The 25,720-nt window shown below is 27.7% G+C and overlaps 1 protein-coding gene across 1 annotated transcript in view; it reads left to right on the forward strand.

Moving 5' to 3' along the window:
- Positions 1–25,720, forward strand: part of LOC100209945 (HEAT repeat-containing protein 1) — an 88,088-nt gene that overhangs the window by 17,167 nt on the left and 45,201 nt on the right. Inside the window, exons 5-8 of the mRNA XM_065803477.1 lie at positions 2,324–3,369; positions 14,669–14,772; positions 18,283–18,451; positions 18,605–18,788. Coding sequence (XP_065659549.1) covers positions 2,324–3,369; positions 14,669–14,772; positions 18,283–18,451; positions 18,605–18,788 — 1,503 coding nt within the window. The remainder of the gene's footprint in view (positions 1–2,323; positions 3,370–14,668; positions 14,773–18,282; positions 18,452–18,604; positions 18,789–25,720) is intronic.

The following is a 25,720-nucleotide window of genomic DNA, read 5'->3' on the forward strand; positions in this document are numbered from 1 at the left end:
AGTTCAAAATCTCTTATTTGTCAATTTTTATCAGATAGTATAGGTTTAAATAAAGATGCTAAACTAAGGGGCCATCCATATATTACGTATGCACCAAGAGGGGTTGGATTGGTGTCCCAAGTTGAGTAATTTGCGTATGTGGGAGTGGGAAGGGGGGTCCATTCTCTTGCCCATTAATAAAAGGTAAATGCTGCTCACGTTTATGGCCTGTTAAAAATATAAAGGTTGAACAGCGCAAAAAAAATTATTACATTTGTGTGTGTGAATGGAATTTGGGGGGGGGGGGAGGAAGTGTTAAACCACCAAGCATATGAAAGGGGGGTATATGGGGGTGGGGTAAGACCTCCAAACATAGGTAGGCATGAGGGGAGGGGAGGGATATAAAAAGTACAAGATGCAACAAGGGGGAAGGGGTCCAAATCTACAGATTTTTGCGTAAATTTTAAATGGACTGCCCCTAAAGCATATTTTAATTTTTAATTTGCATGATGTAAGTTAAAACTTAGCAAATTACCCAAAAAGTTCACACTTTTAATGTTTTTATTATTTACACAAAATAATTTTGAAAGAAAAAACTATTGATTCTAAAACTTTCAAAAGTTTTAATATGATTCGAAAACTTTCAAAAGTTTCAATTAAAAATCTCCAAGTAAGAGAGTGACCGATTATTTGTATAAAATTTGAATAAACGGAACTTCAATTGCAATTCTTTCGTTTTGTAACTTATAAAATAAGATATTCCAACGTCAATATTACCAATGTTGATTTTAAATAATGACTTCTTATGATTGTTAATTAGTATTTTTTTAAATATAAAATAAAAGTTCTTATTTTAAGGCAGTTTAAGTAAATGGCACTATTAAAACTATTGGCTGCCTAAATAATGATAATCTTATTTTAAAGAACGTTCTTTAAACAGAAAAACTCTCAAGGCTCCTAGAGTTGCATATCTAAATGAGAGCAATGGGTTTTGATCTGGCCTTGCAAGTTGACTAAAATTACTTCTTATGCCATAAATCATGGCGTTTAATATAAAGGCATGAGAACAGTTTCCCACCTTTAGCTATATATAATGTGCAACAGCCACAAACGGTTTTACTGAACTTTCTAATGACCTAATATGGGTCTGGCTACTTTTTCATCTGCCACAAGCAATAAAAAGATTTTTTGTAAATTATCAGCTCACCAATTTTTTTATTGTTGCAGAGATGATTCTGTGGAAATCTTAATTAATAATGGCATGGTAATGCAAGTGATGTAACTTAAGTTAAATATAAAGTGTCAAAATAACATCTTTATTTTCCTGAGTAGGTCACATCTAGTTGAACTTTTTTATTTTTGTAATGAGAATTGAATTCACAACATCAATTTTAAAGTTTCAACACGATTCACAAGACCAAATTTTCGGAAATCCAAACTAAACATTTTTTTACATGTTTTTCTGCACAACATAAGGTAAATGGTATTTTTGGTCTTAAGTTCGCCATCCTTTTGTCAGATTCAAAACTTTTGAGTTAATTTTATTTTTCACACTAACAGCTTTTATACATAATTGTTAAAAATTCAGAAAACAGTTTAAATAGGATAATATTTGTATATATGTATATATATATATATACATATGCGGTAGTGGTGTAGTGGTAAAGCGCTTGCTTCGTAAGCGAGAGGTTCCGAGTTCCATCCCCACCACGTCCCTGGTAGTACTGCGCTCAACTTGTTTCTCCGCTCAGCGGCCTTGTTCGTCAAGGTTCGTGTTTCGGAGTTATAGAGTTAAGAAAGGGTTATAACCACTATTAAGTAGCCTCCTCATCTGTAGTGGCTTTATCGGCCTTGAGGAAGTGAATAACAAAAAAAATATATAGATTTAGATTTATGTAAATTATGTTAGTGTATTTTACAAATAGAGTGCTCAATGTTCTTAAAGAACAGAGCAATAATTAATTAGTAAAAAACACTTATCTAACTCTTATCTTCGATATTTAGATTTATATATATATATATGTGTGTGTGTGTGTATATATATATATATATATATATATATATATATATATATATATATATATATATATATATATATATATATATATATATATATATATATATATATATATATATATATATATATACATATATACATATTTATACATATACATATATCTATATTTACATATATCTATATACCTATATTTATTGTCTACCCTTTCCCATATTGGTGTAAGTTAGTTTAAATAGACTGATTTTGTAAATTCTTTTTATTTTTTATTTTATCCAAACTAAAGTTATTTACAATTTTAAGATATAGCAAAATTTATTTTATTTTCAGATTTAGTGCTGTATTTGATGAGACTATTGCATTATTCTTTAAAGAATCAAGTGGGAATCAAAAATCTATTGATATCTTGAAACAGCTATCGATAATATGTCTTTCTTCCAGCCATCGTAAAGTTGCTCAGGGTGCAGAGTTACCAATTATCTTGGGTCTCAACCATCCAGAACCAAATATAAGAATAGATGCAGTGCATCACTTGTTAAAAGGTTTTGAATCTATCGACTATGATGATAATGAAATGGAATTCATGAAAGATGCTATATTAGCTCGTCTAAAAGATGATTCTATTGACGTAGTCAACTCTGTATTAAATTATTCTAAGTCTATCTCAAAAATACTGTCTGCAAAAGATTTACAAGAGTTATCTATATCTCTTATGAGCAAAACAGGTTCTTATTTTGATGAGGAAATTGTTATTTATACATTAGAAGCTTTAGATGGAAATTTAAGTGAATCGAAGTTTGTTTACACTTTCCTACTTCATATATTTAATATGCTAGTTGAAATAAAAAGTACAAAAATTTTAGATTATTTTAAAACAGCAAATATTAATTTAGGACATCCTATTTTAATAGGAATTCAAAAAGCTTTAGCAAGTATTGATCTGAAAAAACCTAATAAAAAAATAAGTGTTTTAGCTTACCACAGTCTTCTTTTGAATGTTGCTCAAGAAATTTCAAAGAACCCAGGTGGATTGAATGTTATTTTAAACTTTTGGGAGTTCTGCAAAGAATTACCTTCTGACCATCATCTTCAGTTAGTAGTCATTTTGCTGTTTAATGAAGTTGTTTTGATAAAGCCGCCATTTTTAGAAGACTTTGTGAATGAAGTGATTCAGATGAACTTTAAGAACTTTTTTCAGATGGGCTTAAGTGAAGAGTTACTTTATGCAATGGAAGGTTTTAAAAATACTGAGAAAGAAAAGAACTATTTATATAAATCATTTTATGCTCATTTGAAACAGAATGAATTTGAAAATGATTTAGTTTTACTGGCATTCCTAGTTTTTTTTAAAAACCTGACCACAGTCACCACAAAAGGTAAAATATTTTTTTGTACTTTTTAAATAATAAATTAAATGGTTGTGGTTTCTAAATGTTATTTATAAATCATACATAAGATAATAGTCTATAAAGTAGATTTTTAAATATGAATTAGGCACATTTACAAGCTTAACAATAACAATAATTATGCATTATATATATATATATATATATTAGGGTGGGGCATAAAACATCAAAGTCAATAAAAAAAGACCATAACAATTTTTTGGTTCCTTTTGCTATATGTATCAAAAAAATATATAATATATATATATATATATATATATATATATATATATATATATATATATATATTATATATATATATATATATATATATACTCCTATGGTTGGTCCCAGTAGTCCGAAATTACAAAAATTTCTAATTTTTGTAGATATGGAGGGAGCAGTAGGGTGTTTGATTTCTGACAATTTTTCGAAAATGGTTACATTACATGGCATAACAGGGTAAATAAAGTCTGTAAATTTTTTAAAATTTAAAAATATTATCTAGAGGTTGCCGTTTCTCTTGAAAAAGTAGCATTTTTTACCCTTTTTTCAACTTTAAATTTAAATTACTTAAAAAATAATTAATTTCATGTTATTTTACTTGGTATATATAGTAAAGGTTATCTGATGAATATTTGGCCAAATTTTTAAAAAATTGGTTAATGTCTAGAGGTCGCTCTATTATAAAGTTTAGTTTTTTAAACATATTTTTTTGCTAAAAAGTTCCTTCCTTGCTTTTAAAACCTCAATACTTTAAATAAAATGCAAAATTTAAGTTTTAAGCATAGTTGACCACTAAAAGTGGTTGCGTGATTAAATAGTCTGCAAAATAAACATCTGTACGTATGTATATAAATTTCGTAAACTTATTTTAAAAAATTTGGTTGTTATATCAATTAGCAAAATTGAAATTTTAAAAATAATGTTAAAACTAGTTTATTGGATAAGCAAATATTTTATTATAACAATGAATCTTAGAGAAAATAATCAAGATTGATTAATTGGTTACCCTGAAACCAATAACTTATTAAGGTTCAGTCGCATTTTATGAAGATCAAAAGAGTAGCTGAAAGAATCACCTGACAGGTAGCATCGATCTAGGTGTTTCAAAATTTTTAGAATGTCAAGAAGTTAGACTAAACGTGGATTTTCTGAGAAGGTCAACTGAAGATCAAAAATCTAGTGCCTTTGAAGCAGTGAATTAGTTAAAAGTGCGAAGAAGATCAAAAAGAAAGAAGACGAAGAAGATTAAAAAGATACAGAGTTTACTCCTTTACCACCAAAAAAAGAAAGATGCCTTTAACAGATTCACTCGAAATATCAGCAAAGAAGCTCTTAGAAGTAATGGCATCTGTGGCAGACCGATGTTGTTTATCAGTTTGCCAACATTTCAATCCAATATCATCTGCAAAAGCGGACGCAAACTTAATGATATGTCCATGTCAATATCAACTGTGCATCGTCAAAGAAAATATGCGAGAGAGAATTTTGTTCTGTCAATTAAAGCTGAGTGGGAGAAAAACAAACCTAAAAAGACCATTTTGCGCTGGGATTCGAAGCTTTTTCATTTAGATAATAATGAAGAACGTGTAGCAGTTCTTATTAGCGGATCTCTTAACAGGTACTTATTTATTTATATAAATCCTATGTATATTTTTTATTTTTGTTTGCAAAAAAAATAACTTAACTTTTATTTGATGGCTGAATGTTATTGGTGTACCTTTGATTAGAGATTCAACAGGTAAAATTCAATGTGATGCGGCTGTGAAACTTGCGCAAGATTGGAACATTTTGGAAAATATTGTTGGTATATGCTTTGATACAACAGCAAGCAACACAAGTAATAAAAAGGAGCAGCAACTTTAATTGAAATTAAGTTAAAAAGACCTCTCCTATGGCTAGCATGTTGCCATCATCATAATGAGCTACTCATCAAACATGCATTTATCACATTACAAGGAGATAGCAAGAGTCCAGATAAACCCATTTTTAAACGTTTCCAAGCCGAATTTTCAAGAATTGAAATTGATTACTCAAACTTTAATTTTTTTAAATAGCCAACTGACATCAAATCAAAAATATTTAATTAAGCAAGTTTAGTTCTGAAATGGGCTTACCAATGCCTCGAAGAGAAAATATTTCTGCGAGAAGATTATCTTGAGTTAATTGAATTAACTATTATTTTAACTGGGGAAAAACTATCAATGGACAGAATATTCAAAATTCACAAACCAGGTGCAATTCACAATGCGAGATTTATGTCACATTTATATATATTTTAAAAATGAAACTCTTATCTGATAAATTCATTATGTCCAATGATGAGCAAATTATGATCCACCACACTGCTAATTTTATTAGTCTTTTTTATTCGATGTAATTTCTCTGCTCAATGATGTCCGTATTTGCTTCATTCGATGACTTCAAATTTTTTGTTGCAATGAACTGGTATTAAGAAGAAGATTCAGATATTACAACCGCTGTGATTTTTTCAATTACCCGTCACCTTCGGTATTTAACAGAAGAGTTTGTTATTTTATCTTTATTTAATGAAAAATTGTCAGAATTTACCAGAACAATAATGGCAAAGAAACTTTTTTCTACCCCAAGACCAAAAACTTTTTAAATTGGGAAATCAAAATTTCCGACATTAAATTCTTTAATCTTTCTTTATTTTTTAATTGGACCACAGTCTTGGCTTCTTTTTGATTTATTAGGACTAATAAACAACCAGGAATGGCTCCAGATGAATCCACAAGAATGGAAGGTCTTCCAAGATTATCGAACCGCAGAAAATTATGTTAAAGATTTAGAGGTAACAAATGATTTGCCAAAAGAGGAATCAAATTTGGTGATATCTGTGAGTGTGTGCAAAATGAAGAACAGTGACAATTTATTTTGCAAGTTGTTGAACAACACAGAAAGCAGAATCCATCCTATTCGAAATCAAAACTAATTAATACTTTTTAGCATTTTTTATATTACTAGTATCAGGCCTTGTTACGAGATTTCGCTGCATAGCGAAAACGCGTAACGCATTTTTAAGTAACTCAACTCAGCAAATATATTTTGCATCGTTAAAAGTTATATTGCGTCACTCGCGCCTTTTCGAGTACCGCATTGTAATTAAAGTTATTTTATTAACGCGTTAAAAATCATACAAACAGTTTGTTTTTTTCTCACTATAACAAAAGTTACAAATAAAGTTCTTATTTAAAAAATCATTTTTATTATTTTTTTCAAATATGAACTAAATTTTATTTTGAAAAAAATATTTTTTTCATGAAACGTAAAATAATGTTTGTTTATTTTCTTATGATTTTACAGTTGGTTATTGGTTATTTTATTAACTGTTGATAAATTTTTTCTTATTTAATTCGTGAACTCTTTTTCATTATGTCTTTAAACAATAACGAGTTTTTTTTTTTGTTATTTATCAGTTATCGATAACATATTCGAGATCGTAATTTATTTTCATAAATTAAACGAATGTCGTTAAAACTTTACGTTATTGAATTAACAATAAACAAAATATCTGATTAATAAAATATTTACATCAAAATAAATCGTGCATTTTTTAAACTATTATGACTAAAAATAATTTTTATATTTAAAAGGAATTTATATACTTAATTCCTTAAGATAAAACTTAAAACACTTTATTTTTTTTAACTAATTTTTAACAACAACAAAAAAAATTATGAAACAAACTGTTTCTTTAACAAAAAATCTATTAGTTTACAATTGTGGTTAAATGCTTTTACTTATGACTTTATTTCTTCCGAATAAACGTCACATTAACGACAATTAAAAGATAATTTAAATATTCTAAAAGATATAAGTTTTTGCATAGCGCAAAACTGCTGATCGCGTAGGCAAATCGCCTTTTCGCAGGCACAATGCAAGCTGCGTAACACTTCTTAACAAGGCCTGTAGTATCTTCTTTATTAATTCTTATTCTTACGCAAAGCTGAAGCCTAAAAATAGCCTAATTGAATTTTAATTATATATTTTTTAAGATTTAAAAAAAAAAAAAATTCCTGAAAATTTCACCAAATGTTCATCGAATAACCTTTGATATATACATCCAGTAAAATAACATAAAATTAATTATTTTTTAAGTTTTTCAATTTTAAAGTTGCAAAAAAATATAAAAAGCGCTATTTTTTCAAGATAATGACCTCTAGATGACATTTTAAAATTTTGAAAAATTTACAGACTTTTTTTTTGCATATTATTTACCCCGTTATGCATGTAACATAACCATTTTCAAAATATTGTCGGAAATAAAACACCCTAAGGTAGCAGTTTCACTTAAAAATATTTCAAAAATACCATAAGAGTTATTTTTGCCTGATATATCTGATTTAAGATTATGTTTTGTTTTTTTGCAAAAGGTTATGGGAATGGTCAGTCCTACCCATTTGAATACATTTTATGTATATTTGGGAGGTGGGAGGTGGGGGAAGAGACAAGTTATTTTCTATGTATTTTAAATTAAAAACATTTTTTACAATTGTATTTTTTTTTTAAATTGTTATTTTGAAGTTTTTAACCAAGTTTCTTTATCTATTGTATATGATCAGCAACAAACAGTAAATTAGCTTGGTTATGTTCTTTGTTTCTGAAAGTTTCAATTAAGTCTTGACCAAGCTTAAGAGCACGTTCTGCACTGTCATTAACATTGAAGACCAGTGATGTAATTTTCAAATCTAATATAACCAGGTCCAAGTCTCAGTTTGATGAATTAATTTTCAGCAATTCTGTCTCATGTAATTTCATTTTTAATAAATCTAAGGAAAACTAGCTTTCATGACAAATAAAATCTTCAATTTTTTTTCTTATTTTATTCCCATTGTCAATAAAAATTTCTGAACTCAGTTTTCCCATCTTATAACTGGCAAGTTTATCTATTTGAGATAATTTAAGAGCTAATTTATGTAAATGATCTACAGGTAAATATTTATCTGAAACACACATTACCACAAATCTTTCATTTAAATACCAATTGTGTTTTTTGATGACTTCAGAACAGCTTTTGCTGGTTTAAGGCAGAACTCAGATTATTGTATCATTTCATTAAAAGCTTGAAGATCTAAAGAAAGTGCAGTGTCAGGGATAGGAGCTTTAATAAACCACAGAACATAAAATAGTGCTGTAAATAAAACTATTTCATGAATGAGTTTTTCCTCTTGCAATGATATTATATTAGGACATAGGCTACTGAATTGTGACTGAAGAAGGTCACATGTTAAATAATAAACTCTCTGTGCCTTAAACCTGGCATGATGTGAAGCTATCAGAAATCTAAAGTGAAAGTCTTTTTACTTTGCCACCTAACCAAAGAACTGCTAATTGTATAAAATACTTGTAATTGTTTCTTGGAAACATCATTGTTGAGGCAATTTTGAAGAAATCTTAATGATTCCTAAATTTTTTTTAAAAACTTTATTATTAAAACTTATAAAAGTTCTCCTTCTTTCTTCCAAAATATTACAAAAATGGGGGTATTTTATTTTTGTAGGAATTTTCCCGAACCCATTTTAGTATATGTTCTCCAAATACAACACCACCAATTAATCACTTTACACTTTGGTCGACCAATTAATTTACATTTTCATCTACCAATTACAAAGATATTTAATGAGGCCTAATTTTATGAGGCATATTTTTTATTGTTGTTAATCTTCACCATAACTTAGGTTATACAACACCTGTGTACATTTTTACTTAAATTTATACATGCATTCTATGATCTGTTCATACACATTGCACAATGATTTGACACAAGGTCTCTCAATGTTTATACTTTTAACTACCTATATCTAAGATCAAATTATGGTAAGTTTTATCCTAATTATTTAACTAATTTTTGAATTATTGATAATGATGCAATTATTAAGATTATGCCAAGTTATTAGTTTGCATAGGCTCAGTTCTATATGGTTACCTGTAATTCATTTTTCTTCTGTGGGGTCACATATTCAGTATCTATAAACATCTCTAAAAAGGCAAATAATCAAATTTTATTGTCTTACAATCTTGTTTGAAACTAATATATATATATATATATATATATATATATATATTATATATTTAGACATGTTATATATTTTGTTTTGCATTATAATGTTACACAGGATTAGTATTATACGTCAGCAGGATATTATACAATGTACTATAACTATATTATACCTCGAATAAGTTTTTTAGAAACTAAATTGTTTATGTATGTGTGGTATTTCGCACTCAAGTCACTATTAACTACTTATTTAGACTTAATCTTTTACAGCTACTTCTTGCACACTAAGTTCTATTAACTTTCTCAAAAATCTATAACTTTTTCTTCTTAAATGGAAGTTAAATGATATTTGGCTCAGCAGTAGTATGTCCTTTCAAATTTGCAACAATTTTCAATGATTTTCAAGTTTGCAATGAATTTGATGTTGCAACATAAGAAGGCTTGGTGCAGATGTAGGGATAGGTTTTATTTGCTAACATTGAGGGTGATATCTGGACGGAGTCTCTAGGAATGAGTATTAAAAGGTCATATACCAGAGATTTAAACCCTCACAAGGGTCAATACTATATCCATTTCCTAAGTAATTCACGAATTTATTCAACTGTGATATATTTTTATAATCTATTCTTTAAGTAACTTTGCACATGAATTCTGCTCATTGTAATACCACTTGCATTTGTTTTCGCGGTACATTTTACTTTTCTGTGTGTTACCGAATATTATGTCGAATGCACTATACATTTTTTTTTGTGTGTGTCTAGTACACTATATAACTTTTTTTTTATGTGTCTAATACACTATGTTATTTTCTTTATATTATTTTCTAATTTTATGTCTAACTATACTTTTATCCTCTAGGCAAAAAATGGAGTATTTTACTCAACCTTATAAACGATACTAAGTTATAAAAAATAAAAATAAAACAAATACTTAAACTAAACCATTTAAAATAACTAAGTCAGTGGTTCCCAACCTTTTCTAACCTGTTCCCCAAATTATATATCATAAGATCTCCATGGACCCCTTTACTTTTAAAAATTATTACAAGGCAAACATTTTGATAATGTAATTTTTATTCATCTGGACAACATTTTATTCAAGGTATTTTTTAATAGAATAAACTATCTATGACCCAAAAATATTTTATCTTAGTTAATATATGATACAAAAACTGGTAAATATGAATTCTGGCACTGCTTACCAGCAATTAATATCTGAAAATCTGGTTTAGTTTTTGATAGAGCACATCTAATATCTGCATCAATTTCAAGTCTATTTCTTTTTTTGGTTTTTATAGATAAAATGGCTGAAAACCCTGCTTCACACAAATATGATGTTGAAAAAGGAATAAGGGCTTTAAGTGCAATTGTTGAACACAATCGATATGAATTCCTCATTTTCAACCAGAAGTTATTTAATGGTGTTATTTTGAAGTGATCCTTAGCAGTGGTATTATTTTTTAACTCTATAAATTCTTCTTGTGCTTCCTCATTCACATTTTTCACATCACAAGAAAATAGTGATATAATTACTTCACTGCTCAAAAGGTTCACATCTGGAAAATAGTTACCAAATTCATTAATCAAATTATCTAGGTGACAAAGTATTTCTATCTTTAAAACTTCGGGAAGCATGTTATTTCCAATTACGCTATTTAAATTTTGAAACATTATCAAATTTCCATTATTGATTCTAGTCTTATACAGTTTGAGCTTTTCAATAAATGCCTTCAGTTTATGCGAGTGTGTAATGACATTAGCATTTTTGCCTTAAAGTTGCAAATTTAACTTGTTAAAATGACCCACAATGTCCACAAGATAAGCAGTTGTTATTTCAAAATTGTCAAATTCAAAATATTCTACCAGTCCACTTTTCATTTGACATAAAAATTCTTTCACTTCGTTTCTAAGCTTGAAAAATCTTTCCAAAAAATTTCCAGCAGAAAGCCATCGCACTGAAGTATAAAACAATAACTTATTGTGTTCAGCATCTAGGTCAGAACAAAATTTTGTAAAAAGTCGAGTGTTAAAAGCAGAAGATTTTATATGATTCACTAATTTGACCAATTGATTAAATACAGTTTTCAAACTACCTGGCAATGTTTTGGTTGCCAAAGCCTGTCTATGAATAAAACAGTGTACACCCACTACATTTGGAGCAATCTCTTTTATCCTAGTCTGCAATCCAGACTTACAACCCATCATGGCAGGAGCTCCATCATTAGTAATTCCTAACAAATATTTCCATTGTAATTTATTTTCATAGAAAAACTGTTTCATAATTTCCATAATATCAGCTGCTTTTGTTGTTGTTTCAAGGAAAGAAGAGAACAAAAATTCTTCTTTGAATTTATTATTGTGAATATACCTACAAAATACAATTAATTGTGCCATTGAACTTACATCTGTGGACTCATCCAACTGAATAGAAAAATATGGTGATTCTTTAATTTCATTAATAACATTTTCTTTAATATTTGATGAAATGTCAGTTATCCTTCGTTTGACTGTAGTATTTGATAAAGGTATATTATCTATCTTCTTTACAGCTTCTTCTCCAAATAATAATCTAACGATTTCTTTTGTACATGGAAGTATAACTTCTTCAGCCAACGTGTGAGCTTTTTTCTTCTGTGCTATTATATATGAAACCTTATAAGATGCTTCTACTATATTCTGTTGAGTTTGGTGAATAATCCCAGTTTTATCCAACTTACACCTCTTCAGTGATTCAAATTTTCTTTTGAAAAAATCAGAATCTTTTGTTCGAAGATCAGGATGGCACTTATTCAAGTGAATAGCAAGCTTTGAGGGTTTCATAGAGTCATTTCCTAGTACTTTATAACAAATAACACACTGTGGGTAGCAAATGGTTTCTTTTAGCATGTAGGTAAAACCATATTTCATATATTCATCTGAATATGACCTTTTTTTACTTTTAGACATCTAAAGAATTTAACAAATAATTTAAAATAATGTAATATATTAACTCGAGATTTGTATAATTCATTTGAGAGAAGTATATTCTCGACTATTCAAAGAAAATAATACAAATTACTTTCTTTCAAACCAAGTAGTTAGGAAAAATATTTTTACCATAAGATAAGATAATTTTATATAGCATTTAAAATTTACGGATGTAAGAATAATATAAAGTATTTATTGTTTCATAGTGGTCCGCAAGTCATTGACGGTTAACGTCGAATTGGCTTACACAGATTTTGTGCAACATGTTGCCTAGCATGAATTACATTTTGAATTTAAGAATTATTTTTTTCTTTAAGACAGAGAAAAATATCAAAATTAAAATAACTCAAATTTATTTTGAATTTACGTTTACCTTGTGGTCCGTTTCAAAAGTTCATATGGACCCCCAGGGGTCCATGGACCACCGGTTGGGAACCACTGAACTAAGTGAAAAATATATATATATATATATATATACAAAATGACCTTTTTCACTTAGCCCTTTTTATTTAGATTATGTAGCAAATAAACTTTTTTTTTTTTTTTTACATCAGCACTTCACAGCCTATTATGTAAAATAATGACCAATTCTACTTGATTTGTAAACAATAATAAACTCAAATGTTTTTTTCTTGAGTTAACTTTTCCTTATACTGTACATCTGTCCAACATCTTTTTAAATCTATAAACTAACACTTACTCTAGCATTGTCTTACTTCCTACTTCCTTAAAGCTTATGCACCCTAATGATTAGACATAGTTGTTCTAATTGTGAAAATTTGTTAAAGAAAATAATATATGCTGGTTTTAATGCTTTTTTCATAAAAAGTAATAAAAATACTTACAAAATCCAGATATTTTTTTAATAGACTTTTCCATCTGCAGATAAAAGTTTTTGTATGTAGAATTTAATTCTAAAACAAACTGTGACACTGGGAATCCCAGCCAATGTTTGCTACACTAATAAGAAAAACTTGTAAAAATTGAAAAATGCAAAGAGAAACCCCCACTTATATAATGATAAAAAACTAGTTTAAACTCCTTTCCAAAAATAATTTCCCACTATCTTACCAAGGATTAGCACGGTGACCATTTGTATCAATTTGTGGCAATTTTTCTGAAAGGATATAAAATTTTGAGTTGCTCTAGCAAATTTTGCAGATTTAAATCTGCAACCATGTTATTACATAAAACGATTTTATTAAATTTCTTTAAGATTTTTTATTACCTTAGAAGGGTGTCCAATTTGTCTTAGAAATAAAATGGCCATAAGGAAAAGTTTTCCCCCAAGTTAAACTTTTAAAATGGTTTAAAATATATTTGCACATTAGTAAATGCCAAATCAATGCCAAACCTGGACAAATAAATGAGAATGGAAATAAGTAAAAAAAGTGATGTAAACTTCCTGGTTAAATACTTTTCCATGGTGCTCTGTGACAGGGAGGATCATCGGTTCCAATAGTCCTTCCTTTTTTACTAAGAGCTCTTTGTTTCACGCAGGTTTTATTATAAAAATTAAGAAAGATATTCATTTAATATTCTAAACTGCCTCAATTTTAAAAATACTCCCCCTAAAAATTTTACGGTGCTGAAATAATATATTCATGCCTATTTTTATTCTTACTAGTAACTTGTATTTTAGAAAAATCTTCAATAAAATATAATTTCGTCAGGTGTTCATCTTTTCTGATCCAATTAAATTAGCTGATAGTAGAGAACTAGAGGGTAACAGAGGTTAAAAAAGTAACAATATTTTATAATCAAGTTATAATTAAGTGTTACTTGAGTGAAATTTTACTCAAATACAATAAACATTACTGGTCAAAAAATTTACTCAAGTAAAAATCAAATGCAGCTATTAAAATTGTACTCAGTGTTAAAGTTACCACGTTACTTTTTTAACAACCTTTTTCAGGTAATAGACCTGTTAAAAAACAAAACATAAACAATGTGGTCTATTCTTATCTTTACAGTTATTATATTTAACTAATATTTTTAATGTGCGTTTATTAATACAACTTATATGATATTAAAATAAGTCATTATTTAATACTCATTTTATCAATTAAAGCATGTTTTTTTCTTCATTGCAAAATTTGCAGAAACTTTTAGAATTGCAAACTTATTATATTTTGCTAAAATATGCTCGCTATGCATAGATTAAAAAAGTGCTTCTCTTATATGTACTTTATGGATGTCCCCTTATGCAATTTTTTTTTTAGCATGACCATTTTGATTTTTTCATCATAAAACTTTTTTTTCTTCCTTATTTTATCTCTTTTCTTTTAATTTTATATAGGCCACAATACAGAAGTACTTTTTAATATTCTTGCAACGCAGTCAGGAAATAAAAGAGCTTCTTTAAAGAAATTTTTTCAGATTCTTCTAAGTCATTTTCTTAAGGTAAGGTTTCTAATTTCTTTTATAATAATATAGTATTGTAAAATGTATTTTGTTTTTACATAAGTTTAAACATTTAGCATTTAAAATAAAAAATGAATTGAACAATTGAAAGAAAAGAATTATTGAAAAATTTTGATATTTTATCAAGATTAGTTTTTGCAAGATGTATGATTTGAATTTCTTTTTCTTTTTTTTTTATAAAAAAAAGAAAAAGAAATTCAAATCATACATCTTGCAAAAACTAAATTTCAATTCAATAAAAATGCGATTGATTTTAATAACAATCAACTCAAACATTTTCTTCTTTAACTTTTTATTTTATTTTACAACAATTTCATATTCTTTGTGATTTAGGGAAAATAAAATTTGTCATTATGTTTGTTGATAAATTTGTTATTATGTTTGTTAATTTAAAAGTTCCTTAAATATAAGTATATATATATGTGTGTGTGTGAGTGTGTGTGTGTGTGTGTGAGAGTGTGTGTGTGTAAGTTAAAATAAAGGTTATTTTGATAAATAGTTTTAAATGATGTTCTGATCCATTTTTAATTTATAATAACTAGTATAATCAATTAGAGAATAAAATAAATAAAATAAAATTAAGATAGAAATAGCTATTAAAAGCAATTTAAGAACTTTTTATGAATGTTTCACTCTCTCATCAATCATGAAATTAAGTTTCACTCTCTCGTCAATCACGGGTCACTTTTATTATTAGCAAATACTGAAAGAAAATCTATTATCACCAATTTAGGGAAGGACTTATGACAGACTTTGCATTTAATCATGGCTATAACACAAAACATCTAAGTTCAAACATAACAGGATAATGGTACTTAAGTTCTGCTAAAACCATTATTACATGATTTTAATTATTGAACAGTTTGAGACTAAACAGTCATTCATTGAACAACCGCCTGAGTCAGGTTGTGACTGAATCTAGTGACCAGCCAAAAGCACCAAATCAGCAGAAAGTATAGCTGAATAAAGACATCCTCTTTGCTTTCTATATTAGGAATGTCCCAAATAGCGTTTTTTAAATATCAGATCAAATACTGGATAACCGGATAATTAAAAATTATCTGGCTTGATATTTTTTTCAGATATTTATATCTATGGGCAGATGTTTTCATTACAAAACCTGCAATTCGTATTTTGATAAGTCAAATATTATAAAATATCGCCACGGTAAACATTAAAAAATGACAAGTTTTGTTTGAAAGTTTTTTAAAATAAATAATCCCTCTGATACGACAGTGGTATGTATTCTATGGAAAATCAGATAAGCAGGATATCCAATGATTCTGTTCAAAAATTGTATTTCCACAACTCTGTTGCACAATTGTGCCAAAAATTTTTTGTTTAAAATTGTATGAAAAGGTAAACAGAAAATTTAAACCTTCAACATTTTGAACTCCACAAGAACATTCAAAAAGTAGCATGCTAATAGTATGAAATGAATAGTAATCAAAAAACAAAAGTCTATTGAAGATAGATTTTCATCAAAAAGTTATGTGATAAGTGATGATAAAAATTAATGATGAAAAGTCAAAAGAAATACATAGAAAGTAGCTATGGTTGGTTTAGATAATCAACTATTTAGTATAAGTAATGGTTGGTTATCATGCTGCTATAAGAATTAGTCCTTAAATTGTTAGCAGCACCAGCATCTTTAGTATTTTTGGAGAGATTTTTTTCTCAATATGGAAATATTTATTAGAAAAACCAATTAAGACTGTAACCTCAACATGGAGAAATGTTATTGTTTCTACAAAATTATGCAAAAAAAATTATGAGTAATAAAAACTGTATTTTTTGTGCACAGTTAATTCTTAACTAATTGAACTACATAACAATAAATTATTGAATCTGCTAACATTAGATTATTTAAAAAGATAACACTTTAAAATTTGTGTTCTAGATTCTCTTATTCTGTCAATTACCAAATAATTTAATCAGGTCTAAAGTGTGTATCTTATTGAGACTGAAGTTCTAAACTGTGGTCTAAATGCAGGTCTAAACTTTCTTTCAAGACTTTTAAACTTTCTAAACTATCTTTTTAGACTGCAACAATAGTTAAAACAAGTTTTTTCTTTTTTTTTTGAATAAAATGAAATATCCAACATAACCAAGTAGATTATTTTATTATCCAGCCTGATATTCTATCTGAGACACCCTTGTTTTGTATATATATAAAATAGTTTATTAGGGCACAACTGCACAAAAACTTTACTAAGAAAAAACTGACCCAACACTGTTGCAAAAGATGCAGTTAAAGCAAAAGTAGTAGTAGCATTTATCGCAAACAAAGCAGCATCATTTTATGGAGTAGTTTGTCTGAGCCAACCTCACCACCAAGGAGGTGGTCTGTATCTAGTTTTACCAGATTTAGTTTTATAATTAAGGTTGATATAGCACAAAGAATTTCCAAATTTTCAAGCTAAACAAGGGTTAGCTGCAAACTATTTTGTGTAGATTCAGCATAACACAGGTCTGTTAATGTTGTGTATGTTCTAGTTGCCAGAAATGCTTCCATCAGCTTTATTAGAAAACTGTGAATACACTGAGGGCGTTTAACAGTGTTGCATATGTTTTCTTTAACAATTTTCTTGATAATGACTATGCTAAATAAATTAGTTCATAGTCTTCTACCAACCACTTTTGAATACAAGCATTACCTTAAAATTCCATACTGTCCTTTATTCTGCTCCTCAGTTTATTGAGTGTGCAACGGCAGAGATGCAAAAAGGTAAATGTACCATCCTGAGAATGTTGACCATTTGAAAAGATGTGCAACAACAACAAAAAAAGAAGATGACTTAATCAAAAAGAATGTCGATAAGTAATATTTTTCTTTTATGGATGACGTATCCTGAGTTATGGATTTTAACTCATGTAATACATACCCAGGGTGTTAGCCAGCCCAATGGCATCGCATGTAATGCAGAATTCCCAATGGGTTTAAAATTCCCAAAATGCAATTACTTTTTTTTTTTTTTTTTGAAGGAATAGGACAATTTTGATAAAAAATCCCAAAACTTTGCAAAACAATAACAATAAATATTCCGAATATCGCAAAAATGCAGTAAAAGTTATATTTCTGGCTAACACCCTGATAACCTTACTTACATAACCTTACTTATCCCTTTACTTTATTTATTTATAACCTTTTATTTTTTAGAACTCATTCCTTTTTCATTTTATCCCAAGCACCATTTTTTACAACTTTTGTTTACATATATTTGCATGTAGCATGTTTATGTTTGGCAGCGCTCCCAAAACCAAATTAAGACCTAAAAAGTATACACAATAAAAAAAATTTATGCAACTTTGTGTCCCCTGTTTTTAGACTGTTGTGCTGATCTGTGAACAGGGAACAGTGCCTGATGTTTAAAATTATGTAAATTAAATTGGTTATATTTTGTTTTAGTTTTTTTTTTTTTTTAATAAAATTAGTTTCTAAAATTATATTGCATAACTTAAAGCTCAGAATTTCTTTGTATTTTAAAGGAAAAATTTAACACAAAAAATGACCTGCTGTCATTTTTGTGCTGTGTTAGTTTAAATGCAATGAAAGATAATATCGAGGAAGAAAAACTCAAGTCTGCAATTTGTGCTCTTCAAATTCTCAACGTTATTCTAACAAAAAAAGATTATGAATTGGTTGAAAAAAATTATAGTAAAACATTTTATTTAAATTGTCTAATTGTTTTATTGCCATAGGTCAAGTTAATATTAGTTTTAGAAATGGGTTGTTTTTTTGTATACTTATATTTTTATGGTCGCTAATATAATTGTGTATGGTTGCTTATATAATTGTTTTGCATTTTAGTTGCACAAATTAGTCATGCTCTGTTCTTATGTAAACACCAGAAAATTAGAGAAACTGTTTTGCAGTTAAACAAAGTATTGTATGAAATATTTAAGCAAGAAAAAAAAAATCTTTGGAACAGTGTTTTCTTAAAAGTAATTGAGTCAGAAAAAGAAATTTTTATGGATTCTCTCTACATTAAAAGGTAGTTAGAATTTTTTTTTTTTTAACATTTTTATTGTTTTCATGTGGCTAAAATTTTGATTTTTCATTTTTTTAATGTTCAAAAAAAGCAACAAGTGGATTCTAAATATAGAAATAGAAAAAAAAGTTTGCAAAAATTGAAGTTAAGCAACAACTTTATTTTATTATGTTTAACCCAAGTTAAATTACGGTGTTTTTAGAATTAAATATAACCCAAGTTAAATTACAGTGTTTTTAGAATTACATTTAAACCAAGTTAAATTAAAATTTTTAAATAGAGTTTTTTTTTAAGGCCAAACTTTCTAAAAAATATTTTGTTTAAAAATGTTTTGTTTTTTTAAATGTTTCTAAAATTTTTAAAACTATTAAACTATTTAAATACTATTAAAAATTTTCTAAAATTAATAATAAAACTATACTATAATAAAATAAGTATAATTTAAAAAAACAAATATCGATATAAAAGTTTTCCACAATGATATTTAAAAATGACTTAATAAAAAAGATGCTGGCATTTTTAACAAGCTAAAATGGTAACAGACTATAAAACTTAAAAGAAAAATGTAGCAAAAAATTGTTTAATAGCTTTTGAGTTTAAGTCAGCCCACGGCCTACTATAAATACACGGCCGGGTTTGTTGGTTTTTACGGAAAAAATTAGGAGGCCAGTTTTTTTTTTTTGTTGTAATTATTGAGTTTTCATAGAAAATGCTGGAATAATAAAAATATAAATTATTAAAACAAATAAACAACTGTTTAAAATTCTTTTTTATTTAAAGTAATATAAACATTCATAAAATCACAATAAATTTTAAAATACTGTGAAATTAACAACAAGAAATAGATTAATCATTATGCTTTCTTTTTGTTCTCTTTGATTTAAAAGCAACAATCTCGTCTTTTCTTTTTCCACCATTGATAATTATTTGCTTGTTGTTAAAGTATATGTTTATAATTATATTATTAATAAATATTATAGCATTATTAAAATGCTGAGGACACATGAAGATCCCTCCTCTTCCAAGATTCAGGAGCTTTCTCGCAGCACATCTGATATTATCAGCATTTAAAAATAAATTTTCTTGAGCTAAATCTAGTTTAGCAAAGCAATGGGATATATATGATGCAAGATGTTTCCCAGGTAATTGAAGCCCCCCTCTAGAGAGCAAATTTGTATACTCAACACAAATGGTGACCTTCTCATGAATTTATAATGCTTCACATTCAGAACAAACAAATTTTTTAGAGATTTTTTTCATGATAAATCCTGCAATGTAGGTTGCCACCTCCTTGCTGTCATCGTCTTAATCAATCTCTTCAAAATCATTTTCAAAATGGATTTCACATGAAAGATCTGGACTTCTCTCTGGTTTAAGATTTAAATCCCAGTAATTTATATCTTCTTTCATTAGAGATTTAATTTGAAGTATTTTCTCAGAAGATTCAACTTCACGTAAACCAACAAGAAAACGACCTCCACTCATCTATATTTTGAAAATCGACGTTCTAGAGGGTCACTTTGGAAACAACTTGTTAAAATGTAAGTATAACCTTCATTGAGTAAATTATCACACAAATCAGCAGAACTTTTTAATGTTTTTATCATAGCACTTGCTGTTTGCTTGCTAAGAGTAAACTTTCCACACTCCTTTAACTGTTTTATTTGCCATTCATTAATCCACTTCGAAAAACAACATAAGAATTCAGTTTTTTATCTTCCCTCACAACTGCATAACCAATATAGTTATTTTAATATTTTGACTTTGAATTCGATATTAACCACCAACTATTAATAAGCGTAAAAATTCAGCTGCAGATAAATCTTGTGGAAAATAACTTTTAATGGCAGCTGACGTTGTTTCATAAAAAACATTCAAAGCAAGAGGAACACTTTGCTTATCATTTCCTGGATGTAAAGTTTGAAATTTGAGTTTATGTGCCTTACGTAAATTAGCATAAAGTTTTTCATCTTTTTCGTAAGTTTTATGGAGAAGATGCCAAGATATTTCACCAGCAGTAACTGAAATAGGATCATAAAGTCCATCGAAATGGAAAACAGGGAATATAAATCGCTTAGAATTAAGTAGATTATTTCGAATATTTTTTAAGAGATGAACACTATCATACATAAGATAAATTTTTTTTTCTTCGTACACAATAAAATGATCTTCAGATTTACCATTTCCGAAGCATTTAATCAACTGTCCATATCCTGAAACATTTGTCGAATGATTGTCTGCAACTATTGAACGTACATTAAATCCTGCTAATTTCAAAACAGACAAACTTTCTTTAATTTCAAGGAAAACTGTATCTCCATTTATTTTTGTTTGTGGATAAGACTTTATGACATAAGGGATAGATTTTTTTAAACTCACAACCATAAAAACAAGGATACTTTTGAAAAAGTTCCCATTTTTATCCAAACCAACATATTTACCGCTACTATACTCACTACATTTCTGTAAATACATTTCATCTAACATTAAAATACAGTCTGGGTCTATTTTTCCTTCCTCCAAAAGTAACTTAATAGCTTTTAAGGGTTCAATTCCTCCAGCTGCTAATTTTTTTAAAACTGACAATGACGGTAAAGGTATTTTTTCTTGTAATTGAATGTATGCTTGCTTTGAAGTATAGCGTTGTAATAATGAAAAACGAAGAACTTCAGATGAATATAGTTTCCTGCCTTTCGGTTTATAATATTGGATACTATGGATTTCATCTAAAATAGTATTTTTTTTTTCTGCAACAAAAATACGCATATATGATGCAAGGTTTTCTAATATGCTAATATTTTTAAGTAAATATTGGTTTTGCTTAAACCACTTTGGAAGAGGAATTTGACATCCATTGTGATGCAACTTTACATGCAAAGTAGAATCGACTTGTATTGATTCAATACAGGGAGCATTATCAATAGATGTCACATTAAAAATACGATAATATAAAACATGGGAGTCATATTTTTGAAAAATAAAGCCAACAGGACTTGAAGATGAATTTAACATTTCTATGTCTTTGATAGAATCTTTTTCCATAAAAATATCTGATTCATCTTGAATGCTTGTGACACATCTAGTTGGAGATTTTCTTGATGGACCTGGAATAGATAATAACAGAAAAGGTGGATTTTTTTTTATTGCATCATTTGAATAAATGGTTGGTATCGGATGAAGATCATAAATAAGAGTCATTCTAACATCGTGCTTTAGAAATTTTGGATCAAAGTGTGCACTACAAACACCTGAATGTTTTGTAGGAAACCAATTTTTTCTATTAACAAACTTAATCCATTTTTTTCTTAACTCAGGTCTTTTAAGAGCATCAGGAAACGCAAAAACACTATTTTCTTTGTTATAAACTGTTTTTTCTGAGGTCAATTTTAGAGTATTCACATTTGTATTTGATGATTTACTTTTGTATCCACTGCAACAGTATATCACTGCACACTTGTTTGGCATTGTATTAAGAATTCTAGGTTTGAAAATAAAAGTAATTCTTATATTTTTGAAGCACAATAAAAATAATCATATCTCAAAAGCGACAAGCTGTTATAAATGTGTCTAATTTAAATATTGTATTTATATTGTTACTTAATTAAAATCTTATTTAAAACATCAAAATTAATAAGTTCCTCATAACTAAACTCATAATAAAATTGATATATAATCAAAAAATATTATATATAACAAGAAAAACAAAGCCTTCTGTTTAAAGATATCGTTTATTACAGCAAATAAAACTGGCCTCCTAATTTTTTCCGTAAAAACCAACAAACCCGGCCGTGTATTTATAGTAGGCCATGGTCAGCCATTAAATTTAAGAATCCCAAAACTGTTAGTACATATTTAAATAAAACTGTTTTTTTAGGTAGTAGTTAAAGAATTCTGTTGATAGATTAACTATAATAAATAGAATAAATTCTGCAATTTGTTTAAATGAGTATTTTGTTTCATTATTTTTATAAGATGAGATACTCAGTGGCATGCTGGTCCCACAGGCTATGGAGGAATCTCGCATGGGTCTTAAGCTTTCCATCTTATAAAGGCCTTTTAGAAAAAAAAATTGTTTTACTATATTCTTTAAATGATCAGCAAATAATTTTTAATTCACTTTATCACAAATTAATTTTTTAATCATCTGATTTAAAGTGTTAAACTTTGAGCGCTAGTATAATAGTATTTTGCATAATAAAATGCAAATATTTAATGTCGACTTAAAAAATAACAACAACAAATGTTTATTAATATATAACATAATTTGCTTTTAACAATTGTAATAAATTAAAGAAACCGGATCAAGGGTTAAATTAAGAAAAATCATCATCACTGATTTTTAAATATTTTTAAAAAATTGCTCGCAAAATCAATAGTTTTCTTTTTAAATAAAACATTTTATCACTAAAACTATTTAGTTTTGAATTTAATTATTGCTTATTTCTTTGACTATCATATTTGCTATGTATTAATTTAGTATTATTACTTTCACTATTGTATGAGGTATATTTTAATTAGTCAGGTAATAAAAATGATCCATTGATTTTTCTACAATCACAAAAGTTATTTGTCAATTTTTTTTTGTTCTCTTAAACATTCGACTTTAGTTTAAAACTTATCATTACATTTTTAAGCAATAATATCAGTGCTGTTAATAATAATATCGATGCTGATAAAAACTTTTTATAATGCAATTTAATGCTATTTAGTTTACTCTAGTTAAGACAAACTACAAAAACTACAAAGATAAATGGAAGGGTAAAGGTTAAGACAGAAATTAGAAGTTAACAAAAGACAAAGAGAATTAAAGAGCAAAAAATTGACAAGGTTTAAAAAACTGTAAATTTTACAAGTCAAGAAAGTATCTCTCTTTATTTTCAGTAACTTCCAGAATACCTCAAGGTTCTACCCTTCTGTTCTTGGTTCTGTTCTTGGTCTTGTTTTGTATCTAAACTAATGATCTTCTTGACAATCTTAAATCTAAATTGGTTTTTGTCATGGCACCAATTTGATTGCTGATAACTTAACTTTATATATTTGTCTTAGCATAGAGTCTACTCTTTTCGATCGTTCAGAATCTGATCTTACTTCTGTAAGTGATTAGGGGATTCTTTGATTATTGTTAACTACTGTTCTTTCATGAAAACCATACATACAATCTATTGCTAAGTTAACATCTGCTTAGATTGCTTCTCTTTATTGTGCTCTTTATCTTTACTGTATCTGTCCCTGCTCTAAAAACTTTTCTAGAGAGAATTTGGAAGCACCATATATTTATAATTTTTTTGTATTTATTTATATTGTTCAAAAATAATTGTCAAAATGAATTCTTGCCAGTCAAGGTTAACCAATTTAAAAAAATTTTTTATACTATCTCATAGCCAGTTTGCTATAATGACTTGATGATAAATCAGGCCAGAACACACGTCTATTATCATGTGAAAAAAGACATTTTTAACACGCACGTTTTTAACATATATTTTACCAAAAAGTATGGACTCTAATATGTATAAATATAGGGTGCTGATTTTTTGTCATACCTGCAAATAGCTTACCAAATCAAAGCTTTTTTAGCAAACTTATCATTTTTTGTGTAGTAAAATTTCTTATCTGCTTTTCCTCTTTATTTGGAATTATAATAGACAGCACCAGGAATTTGCTGATGATCATACTTCATGTAAGTTTCATCATCTTTAATAGCTCAGAAATTTCTTGCTTTTTTTTTTGAATTTCAGAACAGTTAGGCACTTTTAAATCAAATTTTTCTTATAATAAAATGTTATATATTTTATTATAAAAGCTTATTCATATAAAAAAATTTAAACAAGTTAACATTTAAATGTACAAAAATATTAAACATCTAAAATTACTTTGATGTTATCAAACTTCTAAACTTCAACTTTATTCTGCGCATATGAGCTTTTTTAGACTAACATGTTTCAAATAGTTAATTGGAGCATAAGTTATTTACCGTAAAACTTTGTTGTGAGTTTGTCATTTTGTTAAAAAAAAATGCATTTTTTAGTTGACCGTCCAATAAAAACAGTTGACAACCAATTCTATAAGTTAGCCAGTCAAATTGACTGTCTACCTTTCGATTTTTTATTTTGTGCGTAGTTTTGTGTATATGTTTTCCATAATAATTAATAACAGTAAACAATTTACTTAAAAGTTTACTTTGGGTTAAAAATTCATCAGCCACTGCAAGCCCCAAGTTGTCACATAAGAGAGATCATATTCAAGATTTTTACGAAACACAAGAAGACCCCATCAGAAATGACTGGAGTATTTTTCAGATCACAAGCCTCAAAGCGTGAATTTGCTTTCAAGCTTTAACTTCAAAGTATTGACAAACAAGGCCACTGTTCTGAGAAACAAGTTAAGCGCAGTACTACCCATACTATGGTTAAGATCAAACTTGGCACAATTCACTTATAAAGCCAACGCTCTACCACACACCCCTACCCCATAGTTGATCATGGTACTACCAGAACTTACAGGGTGTTAGCCAGGGAAAAAATTAACACAGCATTTTCATGATATTGGAAATTTAGGTGTGAAGAATAAATAGGCAAAAAAAAAAAAAAAAAAAAGAACATTCTGACATTTAAAATGTAAACTAAACACAAAATTTATGCAAATTTTGTAAATTTAAAAAAAATAGTTTTTGTAAATTAAGCTTTTGCATTTGTAAATAAAATACAAAAATATTGTGAAAATTTATATTTAGTTATCTACTTTTATGTTTTACGCAAATATAACGTAAATGATATGTTTCATTGTAAGTTTCATTTTTGATTTTTTTGTTGTTGTTATTTTCTGTGTATTTTACCAGCAAATTTAGTTTACTTGAAGTTATTTTAATTCCTTTAATATAAAAACGTTAAAAACTTATTTTAAAGTATATTATTTTTTAATATGCAAAGATTTTTGTA

This window comes from Hydra vulgaris, chromosome 08, assembly GCF_038396675.1.
Source record: "Hydra vulgaris chromosome 08, alternate assembly HydraT2T_AEP".
NCBI classification, from domain to species: Eukaryota; Metazoa; Cnidaria; class Hydrozoa; order Anthoathecata; family Hydridae; genus Hydra; species Hydra vulgaris.